This window comes from Cryptomeria japonica, chromosome 9 (genome assembly GCF_030272615.1).
Source record: "Cryptomeria japonica chromosome 9, Sugi_1.0, whole genome shotgun sequence".
NCBI lineage: Eukaryota > Viridiplantae > Streptophyta > Pinopsida > Cupressales > Cupressaceae > Cryptomeria > Cryptomeria japonica.
Genome location: NC_081413.1, coordinates 434,479,708 through 434,494,070, shown reverse-complemented (window position 1 = coordinate 434,494,070; position 14,363 = coordinate 434,479,708). Strand labels below are relative to the sequence as shown.

The following is a 14,363-nucleotide window of genomic DNA, read 5'->3' as shown; positions in this document are numbered from 1 at the left end:
AGCGATATTGGGTATATTGATCAATTTATGCAAAAATGACGTTAAGACAAGACTTCACAAGGTCGTAAGGGGTCCAAGGTGTCTTTTGAAGGTGATATATCAAAGTTTGGAACGTCCAAGTGTTGTCAAACATGCTAAAAGGCTCATATCGCTCCTGTCCTTTGGACAAGGACCAAAGCGATTTCATCAAAAACACTCATACTCCTTCAAAGTCAAGGCAAGGCGAGGATGGACAAGGTAAAAGATGCTATTTGGAAGGCAATAAACGATGAACAAAGGTTAGATGTTTACGAATTTGAGCCAGGACATGGAGATCGCTCCTGTCCCTCTCCAAGGGACTAAGGCGATGTTAGCCAAAACACATGATATCCTTTGAAAATCACGTTAAGATAAAGACGCACAAGGTTTTAAATGGCATTTGGAAGATGATACAAGGAAAGTTCATATCAAGATGGAGAATTTCAAGCAAAAACCTTAGGATCGCTCCTGTCCCTCTCCAAGGGACAAGGGCGATGATACATCCAAAGCCACTTATGCGCACATGCAAGACGATCTAACTTGAAGGACCCGACAAAAATGATGATTTGAACGTGGAAATGAAGAAGTTGAACGTGGAAGATTACAAGAAATCATGACAAAAATGGTGAATCGCTCCTGTCCCTCTCCAAGGGACCAGGGCGATAAGGTTAGTATCTTCTATTTTCAAAATTTTGGCGCTAAATGAACATTGTTTGAATTTATTTAAATGCTAGCAAAATCGATATTTAATTAAAAATGGCATTTAAAAAATTGCGTTTGGCATTTATTAATTATTTTGCCTTGTTTAAAATCGAAATTTATTAATTAAAAATCAAAGGCATTTAATAATTAATTAATTAATCAATTAAAAATCGAAGGGAGCGCTTAAATATGGAGGTCGGCCTTCATTATTTAATTAAAAATCGTTTAAAAATTGCTTTATTTCACAAAAGTCGGCCTTAGGGTTAATGGTGAGGTGAGCGCTATAAAGGGAGAGTGAAATCTTCATTTTCACATCATCATTTTACCTATCTCATATGCGATCAAAGGGAGAAGTGCGAATTTGTATCCAAGGAAGTGCGAAATTGTGTTTGAAGAAGTGCGAATATCATCCAAAGGTGGCGCTAATACTTCCAAGGTGGTGCGATATTTGAAGATCTATATTGAGCGAATTTGCCAAGATTTGAAGGTCGCGTTAAAGGCGATATTTGGAGATCACGTCAAGGACAAAGGTGGCGAAATTGATTTCTTGAGGAGATCACGTTGAAGATCATTTATACCTCAATTTTGCCTAGGCGAATTTTGTTCTTTTTGCATTCTAGAGTTAGCTCTCTATTGAGGTATGGCGATTTGTATTTGATTGTTTTATTTATTCATCGTCATATTTTAAAATTTTGAATTATTTTGAATTTTGAATTCCTAGCTCAATCGTTTTATTTTAGGAAATGATAACTCAAAGACTTATCATGAAGTTTCCTAAAATTTATCCTCTAATCTATGTTATTTATTGCAAAATCTAGCTTCTCATTATGAAATGTTGTGTAGGTATGGCGACCCCGAAGGCGGGAGCATCCACCAGTCGCTCAGCTCTCATGAAAGAAGATCAGAAGACCGAAGAAGTGGAGACCAAGATCGTGTCGAAGTGGAACAACATTGGAGATACCAACTTGGGGAACTTCAGCACGAAGAAGTTTCGAGAGGTCCCTTACATTGGCAAGCCATCACCTGTCGCCCGGAGAATAATCGAGAGTGGTATCATTAAGGCGGCCGGCTTTCCTCCAGCTGTTCAGTGCCACGAGTTGATGATCGAGTGTGCCCGTCACTATGATCCACAGTCCAGGACGATCGTGTCCAAAGAGGGAAACACTTTGGCGTATCTTTCAGAGGAAGCTATAAGTGAAGCTTTCCATCTTCCAGAGCACAGGGACATGATATACAAGAGCATAGAGGGAGCTAGATCAATGTACGAAGATGATCCAGATGCTTGTCTAAGCATTATCAATAAGAACTGGCTACTCAAAAGCCGTCCCCGTCTGAGCAAGGTCCCGAACACACCGCACAGGATTGATTTCCAGGAGGAGTACAGAGATTTAATTACCATGCTCAACCGAGTTACAGGAGCCCCTCATGCCTTCTATTTTGAGAAGTGGATGTTTTACTTCATCCAGGTGATTGTTCAAGGGAAAGGTACGATACATTGGGCTAGGATGATTAGCCATTGCTTGGACGTACAGTTGAGGAGACTCAAGGCTACTAAGTCCTTCCACATGAGTTCATACGTCATCTATGCCTTGATCAGGAGTGTTGAATACGCAGGACTACCTCACAGAGGAGTGATTGGAAGAGGACCCGGCGAGGTCAGAGCTTGTGATTCCTACGCTTACTTGCATCATCCGCCAGGGAGCAACTATAAGTTGGTTAACGATACTTTCACGATGAACATCACCAGGACGTTGCAAGGTGGAATTCACAACAGATTATCTCAGGATGCCCAGGAATTCATAAAGAGGTACGGTGCTTGGTTCATTCAGTTTCCCAAGTTCACTTATATTAGAGTGCATGGATGTCCTTTACCTCCATACATGTTGCCGAGATATCCGACAGACAGAATTGTGTTACTTGAAGTAACAAGACAATTAGCAGCATATGTGAAGGCATTCAGACACAGACATCAGAATGGAGTTCCAGTACCTATCATTTTGGGTAATTCAGTTGAGGTATGTCCTAATGCTTTAGCTATGGATGACGCAGAGAAGGAGTTAGCCTTGTATTCTTTTTCATCTTTTGCTTTGAGAGAAAGCTTTGATCCACATGGACATTTAGAGGAGACAGTCGGCAGGAAGTTTAGACATGAGTACCAGATTGAAGATTTTATGATGAATCTCTTAGATGATCTTGAAGTGAAACGGAAAATGCATTCTAGATTGCCTTTGGATTTCATCAGGAAATGCAGGATTTACAGAGTGGCCGACCAAGCTCAGGACAGTGGCAGACATATTCAGTCTTCCTATGATCGAGAAAGCAAATCAATAAGGTTGGATTGGAATGAGCCCGAGGTCGTGGATTTAGATACTTTGATGGCACCAGTCTTGTCTTGTACTCGCAGATGGGTAGACGTTCAGCATCAGAAGTTGAGAGAACAAGGCATAGCTATGTCTTTCACTTTGGAAGAGAAACCAGCCGAAGGTGGAGCTAGTGTGAGTGAAGGCAATCCTAATCCTAGAAATTCAGGTGAAGGAAACCTTCGATGTGCCAGTGAGGGCAATCTCCATCCAAGAGGTTCGAAGAGGAAAGAGAGACCTGGAAAGAGAGAGTCTTCCAAGAAGAAACAAGAGGCTAACAGAGATCGATCATCCGATACTTCTTCTAGACCTGAGAAGAGAACAATTCAAGTTGAAGAATCCATGGAGTCGATGGTACAGAACGATAGGCAGGAGGAAGGACAGGCACAGCATGGTTCACCGGATGGATCTCTCCAGGACTATGAGTTAGATGAAGATAAAGAGGACAATGAAATAACATCTCCTCCCAGACAAGAAGAAATAGTGCATAAAGAGATTCAAGTTCAAGAAACCAGATCGATTATCCCAGATTGGTTGAAGGAAAGATTAACCAAGGTGATCGTAGTAGAGGATGAGGACAATGCAATTGATTTAGAGAGCCTTGTTGGACGCTCACATGAAGTAACAGAAAAGAAGAAGGCTACCAAGATGTCCAAGATGATTCGAGATGAGACTGGATCCAGAAAACTGCAGATAGCTACACCGGCAGTAGACAAATATGAAGGTGAGATCCTAGCAGAGGAATATGATATACAGACTTTTGAGTTAGGACCATCCACAGCAGAGCAGACTTTAGATGATGCTACCGATTCATTTGAAGCATTGAAAGACAAGCTTAGAGAAGAAATGGAGAAGAATAGAAAGCTTGAGAGAGAGGTCGGTGCATGGAGGACATATTTCAGTCACATCAATGAACCTTTGGGACGTCAGGATCCAGTTAGATCACCAGTACAAGCATTGCCGCTTCAATCAATCAATGAAGCAGAAAGATTCAGGAACATGGTCCAACGTACAAGTAATTGGATGGATAGATCTCATACAGTGGCTATTGAATTTGTAACAAGGATGATGAAGATTATTCATCAAGCTATCCAGGTTCTTGAGATGATCCACAATTTGATGATAACAGTAGCTGCATTTGCCCATACCAAGGACGTTATCATTCCTGTCTTGAAAGTTATTAGACACACATCAAGGAATGTCTTAGCACAAGAGAAGATCTTGGATGGAGAACCTCACAGTTTGTTTCATTGGTCAACCTTACTCCATATGAAGAATGTTTTCTTCGAAGACATCAGTACTAGATGTGGCCAAGTTGAGGAGGTGATCAATCCGATCCAGGACAGAGTATTTGAGGTACTTCGTACCATTCTTGGCAGAAGGATCGAGGTCGAGACAGATGTGGATATGCAGGAACTAGAGGATAGAATCAAGATCATCTTTTGCAAGGACGCAAATGTTACAGATGAGCAGTATGATCAAATGTTTGCCACCATGCTCCTGATTGAAAGAACGAAGGAACTTGAACCTTCATGGGACGCAGCTCTTCTAGATGCATTCGATCAGGTCATCCACTTAGAAGAGAGTATGAAGAATCTTCCCGAGATTCCAATCGCAGAAATCGAAGGAATCGTTTCAAGATTCATTGCATATGCTAAGAAAGAGAATTGGAAAGGGAATAAGATTCTAGATGAAAGGTTGTTACAGATGACATGACATCTTATTTCTCATTGGTTTATGTCTCCTAGGTTTTTGTGCCAAATTTAATATTTGGCTATGCATTTAATATTGTTCAGTAAAAAGGAGGCCATTTGTAACAAACCCTAATTAGGGTTTAGGTGTCATGATCTTGACCGTTGATCTACTTTCGATCTGGACCTTTCATTGTAGCTGGGGATGCTATTTATACCCCCATTTTTCATTTCATTTGGTAATAGTTAATAGTGTAATAGTCAATAGTTGATGTAATAGAGAAGAGAGATTAGAGTTAGAAGCAATTTTATTTTGTAGCAAGATTGAGTTTGAAGAGAGAAATTCAAGCAATTGTTGTATATGATGACTTGGAAATCAATAAAATATTGAAGTTATGGTGTTTTGTTGCAACTTTCTTAAGTTATCTTCATGGTTGTTTAACTTACTTGAATCATGCTCAATCAAAGTAGTTTGTTAATTTGAAGGACATTGTGTGAGACTTGATCTTTGGTAGGATTCGTAATCCAAACCACTAGCTTCTTGCTGATTGTAGGAACGCCTTGCGTGGTCGACTGGAAAATACTTTGAATCCCCTAATCTTCAATCATTATTGTGTCTTGGATATGTACCTTCGTGGTAGTGCCCATGACCTTTGATGCATTGAATATCATTTTATTACCTTAGAAGATCGCACTAATTTCAATTGAGTTGTTATCTTATGGCAAAATTGAAGTTGGTTGAATCTTGCCAAATCTTGTCCATACTAAGTCATTCATAGGGTTAGATTAGATTAGACCTCTTTCAAACCCTACTCTTTTGTTATTTTTGAAAAGTTTCTTAAGTTTAGTAAAATCTTGAGCTTTTGGAATACGTAAGGCCCCTTGGAGGAAACAGCAAATCACATCATACCGCTGGAAGCTTGTCCACATGTAGAGACCCTACTAAAAGAACCTTGGAGTCTACCTAACTGATCCATTACGTGAATCTTCAGCAGTTAGAGACTATTTTCTCAAGAGAGGATAAGATGCCTATTGGTATTTTATTCTGTGTATGACGGTGTACAAAATACACGTCAACACTGCCCTGTTGTTCTTTTAATTTAATAAACTATGTTATGATTTTTTCTTTTTGTTCTTTTAGACTAGACAGAAGATGTAGAAAGGGTTTCATGTTTGTTTCTTTCATTATGTTTGAGATACAAGAGATACATTGCATATTCAAGAATTAACTTCTTTTTCATAAGGAAATCATAACATAAATGAAGCAAATCATAAAGTATTCTAAAATTCAGACCTGAGTGTGCAAATCAGACCTGGTACATTCACCCAAAGGCAGATTTTTTCAGGTCTATACGACAGAAGACGTGATTGTGCAATAACCCACAATTGGCATGGCTCCCTAGGAGGGGCAATTTTCTGTAGGAAATCAAATCTTCTCCAAAAGACACAAATGCATACTCAAAAGATGGAGCTCAACTTTGAGGAGTCTTTTGAGAAAAATACCTAGAACTGAACTTCGATCACCAATGGAGCTACAAACAAAATAATACTTGCAGCCACGGTAAAAAGTGAATTTCCAGAATTATAAAACATATCGGACCTCTGAAAATGTGTGCAAACATCTCCAAAACAAATACCCAAATGAAGCAAATCATCAACACACCAAAACCCAAAAACACCACACTGAAATCTGCAGACCCACTTCAAAAAATACTAAGATCTTCATTCCAACTTCACCAAAAGATAGAAATTAGGAACTCTGTGAATACAATTGTGGCCCTTGAAGTATAATCACTCCTTCTGGCTAGGGTGGTTCTCTCACCAATGAAACCAACAAGCAAAGATGAGGGTTTTCGTCCTCAACTAGCAAAAAACAAAACCCTAGAAGCAATCCAATAACATCCTGTTATGTTGCCAAAGTAGAGATGATCGAATGAGAGCCAAAAGTTGAATATATAGAAGAGGAGAGGAGATTAGGGCAACACAAATTTGAAATCACTTTTCCTTCCAAGAAATCCCACGCCCACTTCAAGAGATTTTAATTTAATTTCAATTTCATATGTTTCCCTTCCTAGGCGTCTACTTTTGAAGGCTAAAATTTAGCCTTATAAAAAGACGAATCTCTTAATTCTTGGCATCTCATTAAGACATAAAAAGGCCCCCATTTTAAAAACAAAGTTGTGCAACTAGGTCAAGGGGTACAAATCACTTAAGTTATAAAGCAACAATATTAAAGACTTAGGTGACAAAAATCAAAATATATTTCTTTGAACATAATAAAACTTCACCCAACGTCCAAGTATGAAATATTACATTGCTGGAGAAACATAAGCCAACCCATATGTAAAAAATAGACACTAAAAATAGCAACTGCTAAAAATAGTGTGTTCAAACACCAAATTGGCCCAATCTAAGATATACTAAAACTTACTATAAATAGTAAGTGCCAAAATGACCATTGCTAAAAATAGTAACCCCTACCAGAAAGCACCAAAAACCACGACCAGGCCCTGCATAGGCCCTAAGTTCCCTAACCAACTCCACTTAGCCTACGGGAACTCTATAATAGGCCAATGGACTACCAAATTGATTAGGGGCAAGAAGGGGACATTACAGCTGGAATCAAACTACACAGAAGCATCAAACACAACCAAATCAAACTACAGCTACAAACACACTCCAAACATCCTTTGAAAACACCTGAATTTATTACAACTTAACAATACCAAACTTCTAAAGAAAATCAGACTTGTTCAGGTCTGAAATGAAACTAGAAAAGTAGGTACAAAACTCCCAAAAAATCTACATACTCAACATAGATGCCAAAAACGTCCCCCAACCTTGTAGGAAACGTCCTCTCTGGTTTTCGCGAGTGGGAAATGTACAGGAAACGACAAAAAAAGGTCCCCATGTCCCTGTACCATTTCCAATACGGGGACGGGGGTACCAAGCCCGGGGATGTGTTCCCGTGGAACGTAGATTTGCACCCTTGGGAGCGAAAGCCTTAATTTCACAATAACTTTTTCAAATCAGTTTCAAATGACCTCAAATTTGTATTATAGTAGCTCCAATACGTCCTTGATCAACACTCCAAAAATCAGATTTTTTTTCTGTCAATTTGCAACATTGTGAGTGAATTTGGTGGAAATCCTACTTTTGCAATAACTTCTTCAAATGTTTTCCAATTTGCACTATAGCATCTTCAATATGTTCTTGATCAATCCTTCAATTATTAGAAAAGAAATTGCCAAATTGAGAGAGATATGTGGTTCACAATTTAACTTCCAAAATTTGAGGAAAAAAATACCTTTTTTCTTGTCTTCCTATTGTGAAGATCATGCTTTGATACCACATCTAATGAAATGACTTGCACAATTGAAGAATTCAACAAGGGATACTTGGAATTATAATAGGAATGCTTGCAAATACTTTATAATAATAAGCTACTTTGAAGAGGGGAACCTCCAAAAGTTTCCAACAAGAATAATGTTCAGAATATCATGATAATAAACTAATTCCTAGCTCCTATACATACTGTACTTATGTCTTGGATGCCACCTAGGTTGACCTAACTACCTACGTAAGACTATATAAACGATTATGTAACAATTAAGGGTTATGCTACCCACAAGCTGGCTACACATATCACAATACAACAATCAATGGGCTAAGGGCATAGCAAAGAAAGTTGCGGCTGTAACAAATTACCATCAAAACCATAGTTGAAAAACTCGCCAGATACTTGTGGAAATTGCGAGTAATCGTGAGTGACTTTTGCAAGCAAGTCACTTGTAGAAAAAACTCGGCCATGAGTTTTTGCTATAAATGGCGACAAGTTTTTGTTCTAAAATTGCCAAAAAACATGTGGAATCGGTAAAAAAATCACTAGTTTAAACGGAATACTTGCCCTTTGAAGATGTCTTACACATTAGCTATTTGATTTCCGTCGAAATCCAAAACCCTACGTTAAAAAAACATTGCAAATGAACCCTGCAATTCTTGAATCCACGAATGGCCGTGCCTTTGAATCTGCGAATGGTTGCTTCTTTAGGGTTTTCTCTTCTTATTGAATTGAAGTGCAGATTAAATTAAGGTCATTCTATAGTAAAGATTTGGATATTTTATATTTATATAATGTCATTTTAAAAAATAGCTGTCATATTTGTTATTTCAAAACATTTAAAATCATGTTATAATGGGAAAAAATATAGTTTTTAATATTTATTTCTTTTGAATTTTATGTATGTTTTTGATGTATAGTCATTACAATATAATAATTAGGAAAGGAAATGTCCATATAAATATTTATTATATTAATGACAATTTTATTTACGTTAATATAATTGTAAAAAATGTATTTTATACTTTTTTTTTTCATTTAAAAATTAAATTCTATTTTGAGATGATTATTTTTAATGAATGTATGTTTGTTTTTTAAGAATATTTTAAGAAATTATATATTTTCAGATGTTCAATAAATTTGTTGAGTTATTGACAGTTTTTTCCCAAGTTTTTTAAAAATTTGGGGCCACTGAGTCATTGCAGAGTTCGAGTTTTTCAACTACGATCTATACGAAACTTAAAAATTTGATTGTACTATGTAAACTAAACTTGTGTAAAAGGAGCAGATGTTATTTATCCATATAATGTTCTCAGTAGAAGCAACGGACATTTCTATGGTATCTTTTTGCAATTACATATTTAAAATAATTTACTGTCCAAAAAGTAAAGTGGATCAGCTGGGCTGTGAATAAATTTTAACCTAAAGGTTGAGTGACTAAAGTTCTCCAAATCAAACAAATAGTTTCTAGTGCTGAACTAGTTAAATGAGTTAAATAGCAATCTTCTTATTCATCCATCATGAAGGCAGTCATTCACGTGCTTAACTTTTAGGGCCTTTAGATTGAGGGTCTTTAAATAGGAGGTCGATATGAATCTGGACTCTATTGATTTTTAAAAGGCTCCATATTAATCAGGGCATCTTGAGGGCATAAAGTTGGAAGAATTCAGGCATTCATTCTGATGTCAACACATTTAGGCCCCTCTTTTCAAAAGCAGGAGGGATAACTTAAAGTCAAGTTATATGTGGAAGTTACTTTCCATCCAATATGGAGAAGACATTTAGAAAATAAGACGTCAGTATCATGGGAATTAGCTATTGAGTAGCTTCTAATCCCATACTGTCTAATGTGTCAATTAAAAATGTGGGCAAGTTTGACTTTAGCATGTGTTGTTTTTCATTCAGTTTGAAACAATTGGGGATATCCTCACAATTTAATATCTTGGTCAACAATCTTCTTTCCCGCATATGTCATTCTTATGATCATGGATACCTCCTCTACCAGATAATAAGTATGCATATGTCATTCTTATGAACATGGGTATGTCTTCTATGTACAGAGAGCAATCTCCATTCTAAAGGGACATGGGAGTAGAGAGAAAGGAATAGAAGGGATGGAAAGGAAGGGGTCAGGATTATCCAAACATTTCCTTGTTATGTCAAAAGTGCTTAATGATAAACTCTTGCACTACTTTAGGGCAGATTGCATTTTTTAATTCAGCATGATTGTGAATTCTACTAGTTCATTTATGTGCTAATTTTACAAATTTTGTTTCTTAGTTTGATTCAGTAATTACCATAATTAATTGGAGAATTTCAATGGAATATAGATGTTGTCAAAGTTCGCCTGCAGATGGAATACGTTGGCCAGCGAGGTCCACTGACTGGAATGGTATTTTCACGGTCTCTTTATCAGTCTTATTGTTATTTGCTGACAGTGGTCATTATGGTATGTTTTGAAAATTGTATTTCCTGCTGTTCTGTATTAATGGAAGTTCTCCCTCTGTGCTCTAAAAGGAAGTCATATGTATGCTTTCCTTCTGTGTTGTTTTAGTTCTTTGTTGTCTTCTCATTGGTTATTGTAATGCAGTTATTTTCTGCATCACACTTATTAAGACTGTTACATCATTTTTCATACAGACAAAAACATTTGTTCAATTAATAAAAAACGATGGACTTTGCACATTATACTCAGGCTTGGCACCTGCCCTTTTGAGATCTTTTGTTTACGGCGGTTTGCGGCTGGGTTTGTATGAACCATGCAAGTATGTCAGTGATGCTGCTTTTGGGTATACAGGTATAATGACAAATTTTGCATCAGGGGCATTCTCTGGTGCTCTAGCTACCGCTCTGACAAATCCTACAGAGATTTTGAAGGTTTTTATCACTCAACTTAATTCATGATCTTCTGTTGAATTTTATAATTTTATAACAAAATCATGGGTTTGCGAGGCATTATTTTCATTACTTAATTATTTGAGATGTTTGTGTCCAGATTCGTTTACAAATGAAAAAGGGATCTGGAAGCAAAGGATCAGTTCATGAATTGTCTCACATTGTTGCAACAGAGGGAATCACTGGTCTTTGGAAAGGGGTGGGTCCGGCAATGACAAGAGCTGCTGCATTAACAGCATCACAACTAGCAACATATGATGAATCCAAGCAGGTTGTTTGTTATATGGTGTTTCTTTTCATTTCTCTTACAACAATTTGTTAGTGAGATTTGCCGTGCACATTGCTACTACTTGGACTGGATTTTGCTTAGTTGGCAAATGGTAATATTTATCTCTGATAAGGTTAATTGTTTTCACTCAAATTTTTTGGGAACTTCAATGACTACATGGATATAATGTTTTCCGAAATTTGTCATAGCAGGTTTTAACACGATGGACATCTCTTAAAGAAGGATTCTTTCTACATCTCAGGTAAAGAAAATCTTGTACATGGGGGCAAGTTGGTATATAAAGTTACCATGTTTTTTAGTTGCACACCTATCACAAATTTAAGTCAGTATCAATGGATTTCGTACAATGGTTGTATACACTTATATTTTCTAGATTTGTGGATTTGAAATTAATGGTGATCTATTGTCTGCTAATATGATATGCTTAAATGTAAGATTGTATGCAGTGCAAGTACAATAGCAGGCATCATGGGAACTTTAGCAACCGCACCGATTGATACAATCAAAACTCGACTTATGATGCAGAGAGAGTCTGCCCGAATTGGAATCTATAAGAATGGGTTCCATTGTGCATACAAGGTAGAAAACATTCCTTTGAAACTGACTCATATTTTCAATACAAATTAGTGTCATATCATAAACTTCTGTTTACATTTTTTTATTTTCTTGTGATTAAGGTAGCATGTTAATTAAAATCAAACTCTCAAAATATTAACTGAACATTTCCTTTTTTTTGATCAGTGACACATGGTCTTGGTGACTACTCCCGTTATATTAAATATCTGAATTTTTTTTGGTCAGTGAAATGTGGTCTTGGGGACCACCCCCTTTATATTAAATAACTGAATATTTCTTATTAAAGTTGAAGTAAAATGTTTGTCAAAACATCAACATTGCTTCCAATCATAGCATATAAGATATGATCAAACTTCCAAAATATTAAAACTTTAGGATTCTAATTGTTTAACAGCACATCTGTTTAGTGTCTTGAAATACAATTAGTACAAACCAGAAAAAACCAAACTGAGCATCCCCATTTTTAACCTAAGTATTTCCTGAAAACTTCTAAAATATTATTGTGAGATGCAAATTGTTTTTCTGTAGCATATTTTTTGGAAGTGTGTATGAGTTGTTTAGCAGCGACTTTGTTGATGGAATAATATTGTGGCACTCAACGGGTAGCCCCTTGAGAAATAAGGTTACTTTTGGTTCTTAATCTATTTCACTAGTTGTTTTTCTATCGAGTTCTTGTAGATTTTCCATTTTGATTTTTAAGGTACTGGAGGTGAGAAAGGGGATTGTTATTTGATAAATTGTAGCCTAGTTCTTCTTTTACTGTTCTCTTTTTACTCTAAGATTGCCTTTTATTTTGAAATTTTGTTATTCATCTCATATTTTTCATGAAGAGCATAACATGTGATTTTTTGTCTTCTAGGCCTAGTTTATAGTTAGTGTTTGCCATGGTGTGAGGAATGCCAGGAAGAAAATTAATTTGTTTTGATGCCACTGTTACAGATTGCCTGATTTCTGAGATCTGTACACAACATAAACATATAAACATTATGTTAAAAAAAAACAAACGTATAAACAATACCTTTGAAACATACGTAGACTAAATGTTAATGATGTTTGCCTCTGAAGTGAGAATTAATAAGGAATTAACACTATAGATGATTGTTAGACATTGAGGGATTCTGATCAGAATGAGCTGTGAAAATAGTCAAGGGAATTATCTAGGATATTATAAATAGAGTGCAAGAATATAGTCAAGAATGCCATTTTTTTTTTGATATTAAGTGCAAAAGTGAGTTTTTGAAAGAGCCCAAACCCTTTTACAAGTGGGAGGCAAGAGCACAATGGGTCCTAAATGCAAAGGAAACAAGAAACAGGATCGCATGAGAAATGAAATGCCTCAGTATTAACCAAAAGCAAAACCCAAACTTAACAGCAGAATTACCACTCAGTGATTGTGGAGAGAATTATGCAGAAGAAATTAATTTTAAGCTTTTTATTGCATTCCATTTCTCTTTGAGGAAGCCCAGTTGTTCCTCCATGACCTGACTGTCCACATTGATAATCTCTTTTTCATTGATTTTCTTAGGATAACTTTTCTTCCTCTTCTTTTGCATTTGGGAAATAAGGCCAAGGTTTGACTAAGGTAACTAGAAAGACAGCTAATGTGGGAAGTGAAATCAGAAGATGTTGACTTAATACAAAATAGAGATGACATTAAACAGAACCAAGGTAGAGAACTGCAGGAACTGCTGATGCCAGTCAAGCCCGGAACTTATACACCTGCTGCATCCTCGCCTGAAAACCCTTTTTTGCTACCATCCGATGCTCAAGTGTGGATGTCACCATTATTGCTTCCGCAAAGAGTTCCTTTTTCCTTGACATCACAGTCCGCTTGTGCCTAAACCAAACTTGTCTGCAAAACACATTTTTTAGTCTCAGCCTCCACCAACTGCTACTCAAGTGATATTGTCTCCCTAGCCAATTTGTCCTCGATAGCCACCCGCGCTGCCCTCTCGGCATCCAACTCTTGGGTATGTTGAGCTAAGTCTCACGCTACTACTGCCTCCAACCTGGTGGTCAGCTCCTCCCGAGCCCTCGATGCATCCACCAAGGCAACCTCACGTCCAGTCGAGACATACTCCGAGTTCCTCAAAGCGTACCATTCATGCCTGGAAGTGGCCACAACCTTCTGGCACAAAGGCTAGGAGACGCCTCAAATCCTCCATCACACTCCCCAAAGGCTGATAACTGAACTGAATAACTCCCTGGTGACGTACGACTTTGCGTTCCTGCAATGCCTTCCTTCAAACTCTGTTTGTTCGCAACCTCCAAATCCGTCTTCCTCTACAGCTTATGGCTTCCCCGCCAATGCTTTGCTTCAGGCTTCTTTCTCACAATACGGAACAACCCCAACACTTACCGTGACTTCTTGGATGCCCTTCGCCCAACTCCAAAAAGTGTATTGTAGCTCAAAAATAAACTGGGGGTCGAGGGACAGCGCCCCTCGCGGGGCTAGGGGGCAGCGCCCCAGGTGCGGCCATGGTATTTTCCCT

The 14,363-nt window shown here is 37.5% G+C and overlaps 1 protein-coding gene across 4 annotated transcripts in view; it reads left to right on the top strand.

Annotated features, from left to right (window-relative positions):
- LOC131037955 (uncharacterized) overlaps nucleotides 1-14,363 on the top strand; it is a 141,322-nt gene that overhangs the window by 94,089 nt on the left and 32,870 nt on the right. For 2 of the 4 annotated variants that reach the window (XM_057970220.2, XM_057970222.2), the window contains 5 exons: nucleotides 10,442-10,503; nucleotides 10,752-10,988; nucleotides 11,107-11,277; nucleotides 11,487-11,536; nucleotides 11,742-11,874. In XM_057970220.2, coding sequence (XP_057826203.1) covers nucleotides 10,442-10,503; nucleotides 10,752-10,988; nucleotides 11,107-11,277; nucleotides 11,487-11,536; nucleotides 11,742-11,874 — 653 coding nt within the window. The remainder of the gene's footprint in view (nucleotides 1-10,441; nucleotides 10,504-10,751; nucleotides 10,989-11,106; nucleotides 11,278-11,486; nucleotides 11,537-11,741; nucleotides 11,875-14,363) is intronic. The other 2 variants (XM_057970219.2, XM_057970221.2) reach the window with 2 other exon arrangements.